Here is a 19,364-nt window from a genome sequence, read left to right as displayed (position 1 = left end):
TTTACTACAGCTCTGCCTCCCAAACCTGTTGTTTAAAATCTTCCTTGATGTGTGAAGGATTAATAGGGACCTGAGAAATTCAGTGGTAGGAGTGAGAATAATAGAAACACGCATGGATTTGTTTTACTACTGTCATCTGTTTAAGTAGTTGTGACAAAAATTTGTATAAAACCAGTTACAGGGTGTGGAGGTGGATATTCCTGTGCCTTTTCTTTTTCACACCTACATTTGGTTTGGTTTTTTTTTTTTTTTTTCTTTTTTTAACTTCCCAGCAGCTTCATATTCTCTGAAGTGAAAGCTGCTCATTTTCAGGGGTGCTGAGGAGCAAGGGGCACAGCGGCTGCCCTGAGCCCACTGCTGCCAGCCTGCTGTGTCACTCATGTCTGTGTCACTCATGTCTGTGTCACTCATGTCTGTGTCACTCATGTCTGTGTCACTCATGTCTGTGTCCCTCGCCCAGCCCGTCAGGAAGCCAGGATCCCTCCTTCTTCCCTGAAGAAGTCAGCTGCAGCTTATTGTCTGGAAATAAAAAGGTCGTTTGCTGCCATGAGAACCTCCTCCAAAATACAGCCTCTTGCTGTGTCTCGCAGTGCCAGAGATGAGCTCATTCCCCTGGAGCTGCGTCCCTGGGGGAGTCTCGGGGTGGTTTGCCCGCCGTGCCTTTGGGGCAGTCACTGCTGCTGCTGCCTTTTGGCTTGTCCCCTCTGCTGCTGTGCCCATGGGGCTCCCCTCAGCCTTGCTTCTCCAAGGCCTTGGTTTCTCCAGTCCCTGCTGCCAGGGCGGCTCCTGATCCTGACCCTGCTCGCTGTCTCAGCAGTGTCTGCCTGACCCAGAGTGCTCTGTGCAGCCTCTGGCCCAAGGTGCTCTGGCTCCTTGCTCGATCTCCCAGCTGGGTTCTCCTCCCAGCTGGGTTGACCTCCCAGCTGGGTTCTCCTCCCAGCTGGGTTCTCCTCCCAGCCGGGTTCTCCTCCCAGCCGGGTTCTCCTCCCAGCCGGGTTCTCCTCCCAGCCGGGTTCTCCTCCCAGCCGGGTTCTCCTCCCAGCTGGGTTCTCCTCCCAGCAGCTCCCTGCAGGACTTCCAGCTTCCCCAGGGCAGCAGCTTCAGACGACTTAACTCCATCCCCACATGGGTCTCAGCCTGCAGAGAAGACATTCACTGCAGCTCCTCTTCAGACCCATCCTTGCACCTCGTTGGCCCTGCCTCCAGTGCAAAGCAATGCCAAGTTCCATTTCTGCCTCTGCTGTGGTTTTAAAAGCTTATCTCTGCTTCCAGCTGTTGTCCAGCAGCCCAGAAACCTTTGAAACAATGTCTTTGATTAGGAAACAAGTTGAATGGCTCTTAAATGCTCACCCCCAATTCATTACTTTGGTCGGTTTGTTGTGGTGGATTACTTTGTTTGGGGTTTTTGTTGTTGGTTTGGTTTTTTTGAGTTTTTTTTAACCAGTCTTGGAACTGAGGCCGGCCTTGGTGATTTGCAGGGCTAGAAGATGTTTGGGAGCATTTGGGTGGAGAGTTTCCTCTCCACAGTGGCTGTGATGACACGAGCATGCAGCTCACACATCTGGCTGAGCAGCGCAGCTCTGGCATCTTGTGCTTTGTGCTGACCCTGGGAGCTGGCCAGGGGCTGTGGAAAAGGGATTGTTTTTCCAAATACTGGAGGCCTTTGCTGCCTGTGTGTGATCACTCTCGCCACACAGCGAGGAAGGCATCTCTGACACCCGGGATGCCTCAGGGCAAGGTGCACTTCTGCCATTTGGTGGAGAAGGTGGTTAGAGCAGCCACGTTATGTTATCGGGATCTGGCAGTGGTGGATCTCAGCAGCTCCAGCCTGCCTAGCTACTCCTGCTGATTGTGTCCACACCAAAATTCCCTCCCTAAATCAATCAATGGGTCAGTAAATCATCTCATTTATCTTGATTAGCATGAAAATGCAGGGAACAGTCTATCGAATAGAAGGAATCCTACTCAAAATAGCATGTGCAAAAACACCCTGTTAGCTTCTGTGTGACCTGACTCCTGCATGTTTGTGAAAATAAATGTTTCCTCTAATATGTAATCAAGGAAATAATTTGTGCCTTTTTTTTTTTTTTCGTTACCAAAAAAAGAACTTATCAGGAACATTTTGTGCCCACATGCTGGCAACAAACAGTTTCTTATTACCAGTGGAAATATGATCCTGACTGGAGCATGGCTAATACCCATTCAGCCAGAGAATATGGACCACACTGTGCCCCATTCAGCACAAGTTGTAAGGAGGCAGTGTCAAAGAGCTCAACAGTGAGACACTGTTTCACATCCTCAACATGCCCATTCAACTGAATCTCTCCCAAAGAGGGAAGATGTTATGCTCATGTTTAAATAGAAGCTCTGCTATTTTGGTGAAGGTTAGAACCAGGTGCCAGCCTGATTGGGTGCTCCTATCTTGCTCTTCTGGATGCTGATTACCAAATATGAACATCTCTTAAAGCTGCTGGCTACCACCCAGCCAAAACTTCTCATAATCTCATTGGTAATTCATTTTTACCGCTACTAAATGTGCTAAATCCTTGCAGGAGTGGCAAAAAGGCATTTTTGCAGGTTCTTAGCTGTTTGGGAGAGCTCAGGCTGCCCTATTCATGTATCACAGCCAGTTCAGTGGGAAATGTTGGATGCAAGTGTTTGGCTCCCAATTCCAGATGGAGCAGAGGAGCAATTTCTGTCACATTCCTGTGCTTTGCCTTGTGTTCACCTTCCACTAGAGAAAGCAGGAGTCTTTTATGTTCACTATAATGGGAATGAGGTATCCAGCCACAGTCTCAGCCTTTAAAATGCAAGGGAAGGAGCCAGTGAGCTGGGGCAAGGTTCTCACGTGCATTTGGACTATGTGATCTTGTTTCAGTCTTCTTGAATCCCATTTATTGTCTTTGGTGACTACTGGCTGATTTAGCTCACTTTTGTCATCACCATCTGGTTGTTTTTAGAACAGTAAAAGTGTTGTGTATGTGTAAATATGTGTCGAAATAAAATTCCAGAGTAACAGACTATAATCTGAATAGAATTAGAATAGACTTTGAATGGATTTAAAGGTTTTTATTAAACACTAAATGTAATTAATTCATCGGTCCTCTTTAATACTTACAAGGAAAGGATCTGCTCATTCCCCCTAATGAAACTGTGCTGAGTTTAAACAATGCTTTAATAAGTCCATATGGTTTCAAAATGCTGTTGCATTCGGCTGCTGAGGATTCCCTTCCCTTTCAAAGAATATGCATGGGACTGCTTGTATTTTAAATATTGGGGTTTTTTTCCTGACTTGTGCCCAGCTGGGGAGGTCCTTATAATAAGATTATGCATTCTCTATTACTCAGACTCAGTTTTGAGTCAGAGGGAGTTGTTTTTTTTCTGGTTGGCTTTGTTGGAGTTTTTTAATCTCGTTTTTTTTTCCAGCCATTGCATAGTTAGCAGTATTGCTGTTTCCAGTGTGCCAAAATTAACCCCCCCCCAGTCCAGAAAAGATTGTATAAGGGGAAAACAGGACATACAAACAGCTGAAAATGTTTTAATTGTCATACTTTACTTTCTGTCTTTTTATTTACTTAGGTCTTCTACAATATGTGTGGGTCACATTTTTTTCTGCAGTTCTCTAACACTAGGGAGGCTAAGAATTATGGTTTATGAATTTTAATGAAAGTTGAGATCCTTATGTAATCATTTGCTGGGGCTTTAATTAAATAACCATATAGGAGAAGAACTGCATTTAGAGAGGCGAGGGCTGAAGATGCTAATTTTTAAATGGCTTTGTTCTACTTCAGTGTGGGTATCTCAGAAATCTGATGTAATGTAGACAGTCCTTTATTCCATTCCCTACTCCTTTGAAAGTATTGCTGCATTAGTGAACATAGGTTTTAAGACTACAAGTCGATAAACTTCACGATGGTTATAGCAAAAAAACTTGAAATTTAGAGCACAGGCCCCCACCCTACATCTCCAAAAGGAGATGACCCCTTTCACTTCTCCTGTTCTGTGTGTGACTGGCATTTTGGTGCTGGGGTCTTTTCCACTCCTGCTTCCTCTTGCACTGACAGTCCTTACCTTCAGCTGGAACTGGGGGAGTGTTTTTCCTGGAGACCTGGAAGTCAGTTATTAGGGTAGAACCAACCAGCTGGTTTTAGCCAAGGCCAGTTGTTGTGCATTCCTGAACATGCAAGAGTCGTTCTTGTTGCTAAAAGCTGCTTTCATCTGTGAGTATTAAAAGTGCCAGGGATGGGTTTCCAGGACAGTTGCAGATGAAATGTAAAGTAGCTTCTTTTCTTCTAAGAGAGACTGCATGCATGTAAGCTGTGTGGGAGTTTGATTTCAGTTTTACCCCTCCTTTTCTGCTGCTGATACACGTAGCCTTAGTTGCCTGGTCAGTAAGAATAATAAATTTGATGCTCTGAGGCTGTTTATCATCACTCTGGACCAAACTGATTCCAGAGAACTTTCAGAGGAGGTAGTAGGGTCTGGAGCAAACCCATCTGTTAGTGATGAACATAAATCCCCCTACTTCCAAATGCATTTTTATGTCATTATTTCTATTTGCATGCATGCATCAATTAAGCAGTATATTATTTTTTTTCCCATGATTTCAGAAGGTTGACTCACTCAAATGGATTTATGCACATGCTCTGTTTTCTCTGAGTGTAGTTGGTTTGTGGTTTGGTTTGGTTTTTTGTTTATTTTTGGGCTTTGTTTTTGCCTTTAATTCTGTTTTCTTAATTTTTAAATTTTTATTCAGCTCATGGAAATAATGATTTCTACTTAGCCCAATAGTTCAGGCATTCTTTCCTCCTTTTCTGGGTGTCATGCTCCAGCACATATTGTTTGTCCATGAAAAGAAAATCAGGTTCAGAAGCAATTGAGCGGAGTATGGCTTGTTGAGCTAAAGGGTGTCACACTGAGGCAATCGTCTGTCTGTAAAATGCTGGCCTGGCAGAGATTTTGTCGTAATTCTGGGATTTTCTTCTTTCTGAGGCATTTTTGTGTGGTATCCTTTTCATTTCATTTTTCATTCCTTCACTCCTATGTTAATAGGGACCACCATATGCCAAGAACATTCTAGCATGAGATGAGCACGGCTTTTTAGATAACGAGGGAGAAATAAATTTTAAAGCCAAGTAAGATTTTTATAACAACAGTAGGAAAAGTTTGGTTTCACAGGTCATGGATTAGATATAATGCATGAGAACAACCTCGCTGTTTGAGCTGGGGACAAGCACAGCCCATGTCACTCAGCAGAACATCCTGGCACAGAGGGACAGAGGACATCCAGGGAGACAGAACAGTGGTGTGGGCATTATGCTGGGGACAACTGATCAATCACCAAAAATATAAATGTGGCTGATTCCACCAAGGCACCCTTGTAGAGAAATTGAATTGTACAAGGGCTGTGTCAACTGCTACAAGGTGTTTACTCATAAAATGGTGACAAAATAAGGAAGGGCTCTCTCTGTTGGTTCCAAGGAATTTGTGACTGCTTCACTGGTGACTTGGTTTCTCTTTTGTGAGTGGTGTTGATAGTTAGACACTGGGAAATGGAGCAAGGATGAGTTGTTATAGCCTTTGGACTCACAATTCACTGTAGCCTTAGCTGCTGCAACATCCAGTCTGTGCAGGCCCCCAGGACTGCCCACTCGTGGTGGAGGGACAGGATTAGGGATGGGGAAACAAAAGCTACCTGCAAGCTGGGCAGGAGGAGGAGTGGTGGAGCAGAGCAGGAGTTGGCTGTGGGGCTGAAAACTCACTGTGGAGATGTGAAGCACCAGGCAAGAATAGGGATCAGGATGGGCAGACCTAGAGGTGAAGGAATGTTTCAGAGGACTTGATTTAAGTGTGAGGGCTAGTGGTGATCACCCTGGCACTCATCAGTCTGCTCTCCTGGGACTGGCTGCACTGGGAGCATCCCTCCATATGGGAACAGTGATTCCAGGCCTGCCTTATGGGTGCACCTCTCATTTTTGGTGGCAGTAAGAAAGCAACCTTTCACTTTTCAGTGAGCTATTGTGAGAAATGATATTTACTCTGAAAAAGTTTAAAAATGTTTATTAAAACTTTATCAAAAATTACAACAGAAGACTGACTAGAGAAAATAAACCCAGCTCTGGGAACAAAGGATTTTCTCTACTATGTGCTCATCTACACAATGGATGTTCTGCTTTTTAACCCTTTGCCCTCTCTTACAGTTTTGTCTATTGACTTTTTCTTTGCTGTCTAGTGGTGGAGATTACTTTCCGAGATCTTGATTGGAGGTCAGGTGTTGCTGTAGTAATGAGCTGACTTTCTTAAATGCCCCAGCTATCTCCTGAGAGCAACGTAAAATGGGGGGAACATAACTATAAATTTATAAATCTTCCCTTAGTGTATACATAATATTTGTTCTTTAATTGTGAGAGCCAACTATTTCATTGCCCATTTATTACTCTATGGGTTCAGTGAGAGCAGGGGCATGAAAAACCTGGCAGGGGGATCTTATGCTGCCCTTGGGCTTGAAGGTGTGGTGTGTGCTGCCAAGTGTCTGTAGAGTCTGGAGAACCACAGTGGCCACAGCCAGGCTGTAACATTAATCCTTCTTTCTTCACCGCAAGGCTTACTTTTTGTGCTAATCCACTGATAGGAGCCTGGAGGTAAAGATGCCATCCTGAGAACCACCAGTGGTCAGACTCAAGCTAAATTAATTTTCTTTTTAGCCAAGTGAATTAAGAAAGCAGGAGTTACTTCCTCCCAAGGCACAGGGGCTAAGAAGTAAAACTGAAGAGGGTTTTTTGGTCCACAGAGGAAAGACAGGTAGGAGGGTTCTGGCAGAGTTTCTTTGAAGCACATAAGCTTTGGTAGTTTTTGCACACCAGTTATTTATTTACAGTTATTTATTAAAAAAAAAAAAAAAGCATCAAAGCTGTGCTTCATGTAGTAATGGAGAACGAACAGGGAAACCCAACAGAGCCAGCGTTTCCACCAAGAGTACATGGGAAATAGGAAAAAATTGCAGTAAAATGAGGGGGCCAGTCACAAGGCTGTATCAGGTTAAAAAAAATGATGTGATATTTTTGATTTTTGATGCCTTTCTGCATATGTGGTTTGTCTCCAGTTATGGAGGTAGATGGTTGTAAGTAATGACTTAAAAAGAAGAAGCCCTTGGGAAAGAAAAGGATAAGTAGGAACAGTTAATGGAGAAGATAAAAAAAAAATCTCGTAATAGGAGATGCATGTGGCTTTCCTGATTCTGCAAAGTAGTTTTAACCTCTTGTCCTGGGATGAGTGTTTTGAAAGCGTGTTCTGCAATAAGTGTGGGTTGTAAATCTCCTTGCCTACCTCTGAACTGGAAGAAGGCATTTCCTTTGGGAAAGAATGTTGGGAAAAATGAGCAAGAAAATGTTCATGACTGTAAGCCAGTACGTGCCACTCTAACCCTCCTATCTTTCATTCACATATTTTTATGTTTGAATTAAGCAATGTTTCTGTGTGTAGGAGCAAACAATGCCCAGAAGAACTCCCTGAGCAGATGTACAAAAAAACCCCATAATTCAGTGTTGAAACAGATTTAAAGCTGTTGCTACTTATCATGTCTGATAGAAAATGTACATTGCTGATTAATCAAATGTGCCCTGGTTTTGGTAGTCTCCTTGTTTGATGTATCAGCTGTGCTTTTGCCAGATCAGTATTAAACATTTGGCTAAAGCTGAATCTATGACAGTGGGAATTTTATTGGCATGAGCAGAGTTGTGATGCCAGATGTAAAGGTACAATGTTACGTGGCTTTATTATGAGGCTAAAAGCTGTGTGAGATAAATCATGAAAGCAAGCCTGTTTATTTCCAAGAAAAATGTGTAATGGATATAAAAGCATGAGTGTTTCAATTAAAACTAATGAGTGCAATTTATCACTTAGCTCTGCTTTTCTTTGTTTTGCAGCTCATGGGGCATTCTGAATGGGATCACAAACGAGGACCCAGAGGCTCACAGGTCAGTTGCTCAGTATTTTGTGTTTGATTTTGGCTTTTGCTACATTTGAGGCATTCAAGCAAGTTTTCCATCTGAGTTTGGCAAAGTTGTTAATTTTGTTAATATTTGCAGGGTTTGGAGCAATGGAGAAAGGCATAAAACCATGACAGCTTTCATTAATATAATTTTTGAGCTGTAATTCAAACAGGTGATCCAGACAGAGCTGAGTCATCCAACAGAAAGGTTTTTTTCAGTAGCAGAAAGATGGATTAGATGTATGGAGAAAGCATTTCTTACTCAGCTGTCTCCATCATGACATCAAAGCAATGCAATTTCAAACAGTGTGGGTAGGTTTTGTTTGGTGGTTTGTTGTTGCTGTTGTTTTTTAACCTAACAAACTTGTTAGAGCTTGGATGGCTCTCTCACCATGAATCCTTTCATTATTGGCCAAGGTGTTGGAACTGTGTGGGGAGGTGCAGAGAAGCCACATGTAGCCACTGGTTTGCCTTGACTTGTCACTGGAAGGAAATTATGCCAGTAGTGTTAATGGTATCAAAATCCATTCCGAAATTATCTATAGTAACTCGCTCTTGTAATTATCTATTACAATTGCTGCAAACAAGACATCATTACCAGTATTGATGTTCAGGAATGTTCCTGCTTGGGTAAAACAGCCTTTCCTACCTAGTGTTGAAAGAACAGAAACACATTATTAAAGCTCCATCCTTTTGTACTTGCTTTTACATCAGGTGAAGGATTTTCACGTGGATACTTTGTACAAATGACAGTCCAGCGGTGTCATAAAATTATTAAAGGATCTATAACAAGGTGGGAAAAGAAAACTGTAGAATCATAGATCAGTTTGGGTTAGAAGGGACCTGAAAGATCATCCAGTTCCAGCCCTCTGCCGTGGGCAGGGACACCTTCCACTATCCCAGGCTGCTCCAAGCCCCAGTGTCCAGCCTGGCCTTGGGCACTGCCAGGGATCCAGGGGCAGCCACAGCTGCTCTGGGCAGCCTGTGCCAGGGCCTCAGCACTCTCAAAAAAAGTAATTTCTACCTAACTTTTAATCTAAACCTACTCTCTGGCAGTTTGAAGACATTCCCCCTTGTTCTCTCACTACAGTTCCCGATGAAGAGTCCCAGAATGACCCAGCCTTTCTGATTACCTTGTGTTATCCTAGTGCCCAGACACAAAAACCAAGGAAGAAAAGGAAGAAAAGTTTCATTAGAGAGAAGTAAATATGCCTCAGTTATTCCACTGTAGCTTTAGATTCTTTCTTTTACATGGCTCTGAAAATTGTCTAGATAGGAATAGCATTAAACCTAATTTAATTAAGTTCCTTGAAATGTTAGGAGGTTCTGATTTTTTGCAGAATAGAAAAGAATTTTTTAAATCCTTTTGTGATTCAGTTACATTGTTGCCAGTTTGTGTCCTTTCAAAAATGCACCTGTTGTAAAAAACAAGATCTTGCTGGAAAATTAAGGTGAGTGATGTGTTAGGTATACTTAAATACCTTAAAACTTAGAAAGGATGAAAAAGGAAGTGGAGTCACTGGTTTATCATAATGTAAAACTAAAATCCACGTATGAACTCCTGAAGTTACTCTATCAAGACTCATTAAAAATCTCTGATTCAGTGAAGGTTTTTTTTTTTTTTAAGAGCTAGTAGGTTTTCTATGGCATGTGTTGAAACATGAGGGGAAGCTGCTACAGTGCATGTCATACTTCTTAATGGCCCACTTGGAAAACATGTTCCTTTTCTGCACGTGGGAGTGAAATGCAAAGTGCTGGAGTTCCAGGTAGAGATGGATCTCAGATGAAATTCACTGGGGCCTATGGGAATTTCTGTTTGCAGCACTTTGTCTCGTGATAAGCACCTGCAGTTCAATAGAATGTTAATGGCACAAGTCAAAAGCTGTCTTTACAATATTTAACTTGCTCATGGCTGTGACCACCACTGCGCTCCCCTTTTGAGACTGCCCACATGGATGTGTATGTATGTTGTAGGATTCCTTTTCTCTTAGAATAATTATACTATTAAGACTGCTCTAATTAGGTTGAATTATAGGTTGCCTTACAGAGAGCGGGGAGTTCCTGGTACATACTTTTTTTTTTTTTCTCCTTTCTTTTTTCATCCCTGAAGACAGCACTGCCTGCTGTAAGTGCTTCATGCTGGCAATTTATGGATTTGAAATGAAGCAGGAAGTGCAAAGTGAATTTCATTACATTTCATGCTTAACTTTAAAGATTAATACATGCTAGAATTAAGAATTTAGGCATGAAACTTCAAAACTGAGTTCCAAATTAAAGAAATTCCAAAGTGTTCAGGAATATTTAATCCACCTAAGGAAATGACTCTCAAATATATACATGCAATCTGTAGAGCCGCATCATGTGAGGGGAAAATATCCATCCCATTTGTAATGTTGGCACGTGCCACAAGAAATTGTGACTAGCAGAATTCATCCTTGGAATATTATTGCTCTGCAGGAAAAATATGCAAATTGTCCTTTAATCATTCTGCTAGAACACAGTGCTTGATGCTGCCAAGATCTTTCAGGTGGGACCCACGGCACACTTTGTGCACACATTTTTACGAGGGCTCCTGGATGTGTGGGAGCAATTTGCTGCTCTGTCATCAAGACTTGTTTGGCTTGCTGGAGATGTAGGCGTAGCCCCAGAGTCAGTGAAATCGAGCAATCGTTCCTCCAGCGCCCTAAAAGCACGATGATGGAGAGAGAAACACGGGTCCAGCCTTTTTAATTCTCTTTAACTATAAAAGCTCTCAATTATACATCCGAGGTGCTGCGTTCTACCCCTCCAGTTCCTAAGCAACAGCTATTTTCAGATTGAGTGCGTCTGGTGTTGTCTACCTACTCCAGGCTCCTTCCTGCGAGGTAGCTGGTGGCTGGAAGCCGGGCTGCTCACTGCCTCAGCCTCTTGCTGTGGCACTGCAAGGACACAGATGCTTTAGAGGAGCAGCAGGAGCTGGGCTCTGACCAGTCCCCACCTCGCAGCTCACAAAAACTTGCGTGTTCCGGGGAGCTCTGCCGTGTACAATGAAGAGCAGGAGTGAGAATTAAGGCTCCTGCCGCTGCTTTGGGACAGAAGCCTTTTTGTCAAGTCTGGCAAAGCCTCTGGAGCAGATTCAGGATGATGAGCCGGAAATCTCTGTACTTGCTGAAGCGCAGGTGGGAGTCCATTCCCGCTGCTGACCAGGTACTGTGCTCTGGGAGTCTGCCGTGTCTCAGTGTGCCCTCAGTGCCACTGTAAAGAGAGTTACAGTGACCTAATGGGGGTGCAGGGGTTCTCTGGACACAGTGAGGGCCAGCTGCTCGTTATTTGTCGTTTCCAAGATGAGTGCTGCAGAACATTGGTAAAGCTGATTTTGCAAGGGCATGTGCTTGTGAAGGTGGAGATGCCATGGCAGCCCACTAATGCAGATGCATTTAACCAAAAACGTCTCCCTGTCTCAAAAAGGAGACTTTTCTAAAGGCTTTAGGGGTATTTTAAACTGAGTGGCTATGGGAAATTGTAGTCTACTGTTGATGGGTTGGTGCATGACCTTGTAGTGTTTCATATCTTTCATATCTTACATACATGTGTGTGTATGAGGTCACTGAGGCATTGGCAGAGCCTCGGCGTTTTCAGAGTCCTCTTGGTTGATGTGCCATTCCAAGTGTGCTAACCAAGATGAGAGTAAAGCAGATGCAAACAGAACCTATGTAAACATCTGCTGGGAAAAACAAATACTGTCTCCAGAAGCAGGACTAAGATGTGATGAATGGCAGTGTGATTAGTGTATTTCCTACTTCTTGCTCCAGGCACTCCAAGGTTCTCTGATTTTTTTTGCTCAATACTTTGCTTGGGATGTACAGCTAATAAAAGAAATAATTATAGAAAGAATATCGGTGAGCTAACAGCTCCACTCTCTTCTCAATCATAATTCCATCTCAATTTTTCATTTATACAACAGTTGACTGTGAATGGTAGTCTTTATCTGTAGAAAACAGACAATTGTTTGACAGGAAGAACAACAGAAATGCCAGTTTTTGAGAAGCACCTTCCTGTGCATTTTTATTAAGAGGGAGAAGGGCAGAGAGGATTACATACCATATTTTTTGCAGATTTTAAAAATAAATCATACCACTTGGAACTTTTAGGGATCTCAGAAATATTGCTTGTCAAGAAAAAAATCAAAAAACAAAACCTTGCTGTCACATTATTAGTCACAATAAAATAATAAGGCATTGTTGATTAATACAATTTTGTTGTACTGGAAGGAATTTAATTGATCCAGATTAGTCCAGCATTCTTAAATTTCCTAGAAAAAAAGGATAAATAAATGCTCTGTTAGGAAGTGAATCATTTGTGTTGTTTCTGTTAAGAAGATGCAGAGACACTAATGTTATTTCAAAGGAAAGCTGGTTTTCAGCCTCCCTTTTCCAGCATTTCCTTTGAATCACTCTAACCCTAATGTTGCATTGCATCATGCATCCTATTGTACCCACAGTATGTGGGAAAAATAAATATTCCTCGCTTAGGTGTGAGGTGTGCGTGGCTGCACTGAGCTGTGCAGCAGTTTCCGTCAGTCCCTCAAGCCCTCTGCAGGGTTTTAAAAGAGGAAAGGGAATTTCTCTGACCCATCTTGCCACTCTGGGAGAGTGAGACTCAGAATGTGAGGCGGGTAAACACAGTTAACTTGAGCATAGTGTGAGTCTGTAAGGATTGACTGAAGGAAAATGCAGTTACTGTGCAAGATGACAACTCCAAAGAGGCAACTTGATGAGTGCTTTAGGCTGGTCCTGTTCACAAGCTGTTGTATAAAAATAATACCCCTGCCTTTTGGAGCAAATCCATTCTCTAGTCCTTAAAGGGATGCAATCTCTTACAGTGTTCTAGGCTGACCTGGACAAAATGACTTTATGTTTTGACAGGTAAGCAGTTACATTGTAGGTTGCTTCTCTACTCAGAGTAGATGAAAGATATTTGTGTTAACAAATAACAAAACCTGTCCAACTGGGCTTTTGCCACCTAAAATTAAAACAAAAACAAACAAACAAACAAAAAAAGGAAGGAAATAAAATCAAACAGTAAAAGTGGGATATTGGCTTGATCTTGTTCCTACTGTAAAACGATGTGGCAGGTGTGACTTTTAAAAAGTGGAAGCTGTAAGTCCACAGTCAAGTTTGATACTCTATTTGAACATACTTTCTGGGTTTTTTTTAAGTCACAGGGTGATTTTTATTCCTCATCTTGCATACTCTGCATGAAATCCAATGACACCCAGAACTGTTTAGGCAAGGCTGAGCAGCCTGAGAAGTAAGGGTGGAGAAAAACCAAGAGTGGTTATGATGTCTACAGACAATATAGTTGGAGGTTGTTGGCTTGGGGGATTTTTTGGAGCTAGGTGGTTATATAATTTTATTTTTGATCTTTTGAGCATTGTTTATGCTCTCAGACACTCCATCACAGAGGTCTCCATGGTTTCCAGGCTCTGGTATGACAAAGGAATTTTCCTCTCATTGTTTGTATTTTATGGGAGTGAAAGAGTGAGGAAAGTAGATTTAACTGGGAACCCTGAATTAGATCTCTTTGGGTTTGGCTGATGAAAAGTGTCTGATCTTCGTGTTCATTTTTATATGTGGAAGATATATCTTTATCTTGGGGGTGTTTTGCATGGGTAAATTTAAGCTAAATAGTGATAAATTAAACACCATCTATTGGCCTCTATTTAACAAACTGTAATATTTCTTAATGAATGGCTCTGTCAGTAATTTCTCTGTCAGAAGAAATTACTTTTATCTAACTAAGGAAAGAATTTGTGAAGGCTTTTCTTTCTTGTCCATCCAGTTGTTCAGATTGCTTGAAAGCCCTCTCTGAAGTTTCAGACAGGGGTTTGGGAAGTAATTCTCTGTTTTTATTTGGTGCATGTGCCTGAGGATCTTGTTTCTTACACCCGTCCTAATTTTTTATTCCTGAGAACTGCAACTGAGGATGCTTTCACTGAATGGATATGGATTTGAAATGTTGTGGTAGCCAGATGAGCCAGAGGTGTTAAATATTTGCTGTAATGCTGTTGAGTATTTCCACCTACCTGGAATTCCCTATAAATCTCATGAGCTGTAGCCTTTGAGCATAAGTTTGTTTTGATACTGGTCCTAAGACAGGAAAAATCTTCCCACATTTTCCCATGATGAAAACTTCTAATTGCTTCATTGGTGGCTGTGAACTTAAAAACACAAAGTAGATTTCCACAGTGATGTCAGAAGAACATGACCAATAGTTGCTATAGAGGTTTACGTACTTTATATATTTTTCTATATTTTTTAAATAGTCATGTATTTATATATATTTTTATAGCTGTGGATAGTTGAAAGGAATGTACTATGCAGTTCAATAAAAGCAGTAATATTTTTTCAGATAGGAATTCATGCTTACAGCAGTGTGAGCAGTGGTAATGCTTTCTGCAGCATTCGATGGTGATGGATTGGTGTAAAACCCATGAAGTGATGCTTCTCTTACCTGCCAGTGATTTACAGCACAGCTGTGCCTGCAGTTTGCAAGCACAGTGCAATATCCTGTTCCTTACCATTGATGTGGTATGTGGGACAGACTTCCAGGAGGTTTGTGGAAGGGTGCTCAGCAGCAAATGAACTGATCCTGAGTCATAACTGCAAAATGATAAACCAAGGGATTTCCTGGGTTTCATATAGCATTGCATCATGCAGCCTCCATATTCACTGTGTGTTCAGTACAGAGCAGGGTCCTGCTGGGACACATCTCTGCAGTGATCCTTGTACCTAACCAAATCCCTTCTACTTCACCTGAAAACAATTTACAATTAAAAAAGAAAAAAACTGCTTCCTGTTAAGAATGTTTTTGTGGGTCTTCACGGTTCTTCATTGTTAATAAAACCTTACATTATCCTTTCATTCAGCAGACAAGTTTTCGAAGCTTTAGTGGCAGAGCAGAGATTTGCAGGGTTTGGGGTGTTATGAGAAAGAGGCCTCATGGCAGGGTTGTGGGCTGGTTGGAATACGGGGCTGGGGGAGGAGAGTTGCTTTTGCACAGCAGGAAAGGTGCAGAAAGCTGAGCCTGGGATTAAGGCACTACCTAGGAAATTCTCCCTTGCTTTCTAATGCAGCAGGTGAGTGATGCAGAGCAGAAAGCTATCTCACAGAAATAATCTGTCTCAGATTTGTCCTTGCTTCTCTTGGAATGAGGAGTTGAGGCAGAGACACTCTCTGGGACTGCGGGACCATTTCTTTTTGTCCTGCAGGCTTTCTGCCCTGCTGCTCTGAGGTAAGGCAGGACCTGTCATACTGGCAGCTGTGACCCAGATGATGTGGGCAAACCTCCTGCAACCTTCCACACCCATAACTCACCCCTAGGATGGAGAAAAACTTTTGAAATGGTGTCAGCCACCCTGAGAATCCTCTCTGCTCTCAAATTCTCTGTCTCAAAATGACTGGCAAGGGGACAGGAGTGGATTGGAAGCTCAGTAATGGCTTTCACTCTGTCATGTCACTATTCTTCATACCTAAGCAGGAGCTCAACACAGATTTCCAGAAGTATTGCCATTCTTCTTCAAAACCCTTCTCCACCTTTATTCCTCCCAGGTTTGCAGTGCAAGTCCTGGTGCTGGTCAGGCAGTCCAGCTGTGTGACAGAGAAGCTTGCTGACAACACGCAAATTGTATTCTGCTTTATTCAGTGAGCAAGTTCCAGTTCAGGAAGGTTGCAATTTGTAGGATCATAGCTATGCTGCTGATCAGTGCAGTTTGGAAAAGGAATCAGCACTGAAATGCAAACTGGAGTGGAAAATATATGCTGGTGAAATGACTCCTTGAAGAAGCAGCATGGTAGGAGTAAAAAAGTTTGGCACAGTGCCATTTGTCTCGATATTTTGAAAATCAGAGATCGTGGCAGAAGCTGATAATTGTCCTTTTTTCCCCCTTTTTTTTTTTTTCTTTTTTCTTCCCCGAGCTTTTTTTCCTCAGTCTGGGGAGTGCACGTCCACTGGTGTGGTGCAGATATGGATTGCCTATGGCTATTGCAAGGAGAAGATGGGATTGTGAACTGTCACCATTTGGAGCAGAGGAAAGAGACTTTTTTCCATCTGGTGTGATCATGAATCTCCCTGCATTTTCCTCTCTTCCTGGCAGTTTTCATAATTTAATTTTTAGCAGTTTTCATAATTTTGTTAACTCATTTGTTTTCAGAACCCTGACTTTTATATGGTGTGATTTTCTGAGTAAAGCTTATATTTCTCAGTTGCCTTTTATAAATTTAGAATCTTAAGGTCTTCAGGTTAAGTGATTTTGTTCATGTGCTTTTTTGGGGGTTGGGGGGTTTTTTTGTTGGTTTGGGGTTTGGTTTGGGTTTTTGGGGGGGGGGTTTGTTTGTTTGTCTTGGATATTTTTTGTTTTGTGTTCTAGTTGCAAACTTAGGAAAAAATGGTTTGCTGTATTTAAGGGGATGTGAAATTTATTGGCATCTGATGGTTAAAGTTGCTGGCTACCTTTAAGACCCATAAACTTACAGACTTTCAGAGAGTCCAATCCCCTGAAATTCAAGTCCTCTGCTTTAGCATGAGCTAGAATTCTCTGCAGGTTTTCCGGTTGCAAATTCTCTGAATTGCCAAAATAGAGGCATCTGTATGCCAGTCTCTGAAACAAAAGCTGCACTGAGAATGTTCTGAGACCAGAGTGGGGCACCTCAAAAGGGGTGAGTAGTTAAAAATTAGTAAAACAGTGTCCCTTAGTCTCCTGGAAATGCTTGTGCTGGATAAAATTCTCCAAATCCAGGCTGACTGTTGCAAGGGGAAATGTCAGTGCGAAAGTTCAGATTTGAAAAAGTTTTAAGCAACTGCAAACAGGGTCTTAGGAAGGGAGGGATGGCTAAATTAATAGTGACTGATACAGTCAGATGCTTTGTAATGAATAAAACCACACCCCACATTAAAATTAGGTAGCACTGGAGCTTTTGTGATGATAGAAGACTACATTTTAGCTCCTGACAACTATGCAAAGCTGAGAGTAGTGTCACAAGGTGCTCTTTTAATTTCCTATGACACCTTACATTTCACTTACCGCACATGTGCATTCCAGGTATTTGTCACCTTCCCGAGCGCATTTTTTAACGCAATCGTTGCAAAATTTTAGCTTCCTCTATTCACAGATGAACCCAATTATGGAATGAGTGTGATTCATGTATTTCATTTTTTACTGAGCAGGGCTTATTCCTAGTCTTCAGCCAGTGTGCTTCCACTGGCATGTTAATAGTGGCATCACTGGGGGATGTGGGCTGACCTAACCTTCCTTACTGAGTTTCCGCAATGCCATTCTTGTTGGAAGATGCCTTTGTTAATGAGGACAAAAGGAACTGGCTGATTTCATTCTATAATGGAAACTTCATTTTAAAAGCATTTTTATTAATGCTGGTTTGTTTTGGCTTTTTTTTCCCCGAGTTTTGTGTCCATACTGAGGCAGATGTGTATGCTTGAACTGCTGCTCTCTGGGATAGTTTTAAAGAATAAGTAAGTGAAAGTATTTCCTATTGTTCTTTCCTTACAAGAAAACATGGTGAATTCTCCAGCAGCTCATTTTATGAGTTCCCCAGTGGAAAAGCTCACAGCTGATCAGCTCTGCTCTCAACAGCAGATGTTCTTTTTCTTGACTACAGTAGTAAGCTATAATTTTGCTCTGTGTCTGACGGATCAGTGTTCAAAATTTCAAAATGAGTTATTGGAGCAGCCTCCTGGGATTTTTGAATAAGCTAGAGCTGGAGTAAATCTTAAGTCAAGTCATAAAAAAGAAGATTTCATGTCGGGTTGGATTTTAGAGATCAAAGGTTCATTGTGTAATGGCTCTGCATTGCTCCATTTTCTATTCCTGAATAACCTTGAATGTGACAAGAGCAGTATGAATTCTTACAGTCCATAAAGGAAGGCTGGAGATTATAAGATGTTGAATCTGGAGTTCACAATTATCAAGTTGCTGGTCTTTAGGCAGGGCTAGAAAAGCTACTGGTTATGGTGAATAGACAAGCCCTTAGAGGGGAGATAGAGGCATCAATTACTGAACTGCAAAAAGTAAAAAAAACCTGCAACATTTAGCATGAGAAAGGTGTCTTTGTTAATAACCTGGATGATGGACAGGCTGCACCCTTAGGAAATGTGCAGGTGTTACAGAACCAGGGGCAGTGGCTGCTGCAGGGGGTGGTGGTGCTGCCATTCAGAGGGGCAGGTGGAGCAGGGGGCCAGCAGGAACCTTACTCCGCTCAACACGAGGGCACAGAGTCCTCCCACGCCTCAGGAGACACGACTGCAGGCACCAGCACAGACAAGGGGCTGGCTGGCTGGGGAACAGCTTGGCACAGAAGGACTTGGGGGTCCTGGTGGACACCAAGCGTGTCCTTATGGCAAAGAAAGCCAACAGCTTCACGCTGGGAATTGCTGCACTGGGAATTGCCAGCAGGCTCGGGGAGTTGATCCTTTGGTTCAGCTCAGCACCAGGGAGACACACCTGTAGTGCTGGGCACAGGTCTGTGCTCTGCAGAGCAAGACACAGAAATACTGGATTTGTCCAAAACAGGACCACAGAAGGGATCAAGGGGCTGGAGCACCTGTCCTGTGAGGAGAGGCTGAGAGAGCTGGGGCTGCTCAGCCTTGAAAAGAGAAGGCTCAAGAGGATCTTGTGAATGTGTATGAATACCTGGTGTGAGAGTGAAGGAGATGGAGCCAGACTCTTCTCAGGGGTGCCACTGGATAAGAGCCAATGGGTGCAAGCTAAAATACAGGAATTCCAGTTTAAAAATAGACAGGAACTTGTTTAGTCTAAGGGTGACCAAGCACTGGAATGGGTTACGTGGAGGGGTTATGGAGCCTTCATCCTTCGAGATACTCTTTGTTCTCCCCCTGCACCTCCCCCCACAAACACACAAAATTCATGAGGAGGCAAAAAAAGCACTAGATGGAAAAGTGAAGCCAGGAAAAAATCTCTCCAAACAGAGCTGGGGCTATATTAAAAACCAGCTACCAAGGTAGTGATTTAAAACATGTAATCCCTTTTCAGCCTACATGGATAGTACTTTGGTAGAAATCCAGATAACCTTTCTGTTTCCAGTAGCTTTGCTTCTGAAGCACAAGAGCTCACGTCTCTTAAAATGAGGAAAATATCGTTGTAAATACTGTCTATTCTGGTATCTGAGAAAAAAATTAGAGATTTTCTGTCATGTACAGTTTTGAAAGTTCATATTCTTTTCTCACATACATGCCCTTGGCTTCAGAGCAAACCTCTCACACACAGCATTTTCAGTTTTCACATCCAGGGCAGAGGGACCTGAATCTTCAAAGTTAGGTGATGGAGATGAACAGAAATGTGGAATGGCAATAAGCTTTTGTG

At 42.4% G+C, this 19,364-nt stretch overlaps 1 protein-coding gene across 6 annotated transcripts in view; it reads left to right on the top strand.

The window, feature by feature from the left end:
• The window catches only part of PDE3A (phosphodiesterase 3A), a 223,331-nt gene that overhangs the window by 139,238 nt on the left and 64,729 nt on the right, over positions 1 to 19,364 (top strand). For 5 of the 6 annotated variants that reach the window (XM_068191861.1, XM_068191860.1, XM_068191865.1 and 2 more), the window contains one exon: positions 7,926 to 7,976. In XM_068191861.1, the coding sequence (XP_068047962.1) occupies positions 7,926 to 7,976 (51 nt within the window). Of the gene's footprint in view, positions 1 to 7,925; positions 7,977 to 10,676; positions 11,177 to 19,364 lie in introns of those variants that run through there. The other variant, XM_068191862.1, reaches the window with a different exon arrangement.

Source organism: Anomalospiza imberbis, chromosome 5, assembly GCF_031753505.1.
Source record: "Anomalospiza imberbis isolate Cuckoo-Finch-1a 21T00152 chromosome 5, ASM3175350v1, whole genome shotgun sequence".
Taxonomy (NCBI): Eukaryota; Metazoa; Chordata; class Aves; order Passeriformes; family Viduidae; genus Anomalospiza; species Anomalospiza imberbis.
This window is presented reverse-complemented; position numbering and strand designations above follow the sequence as displayed.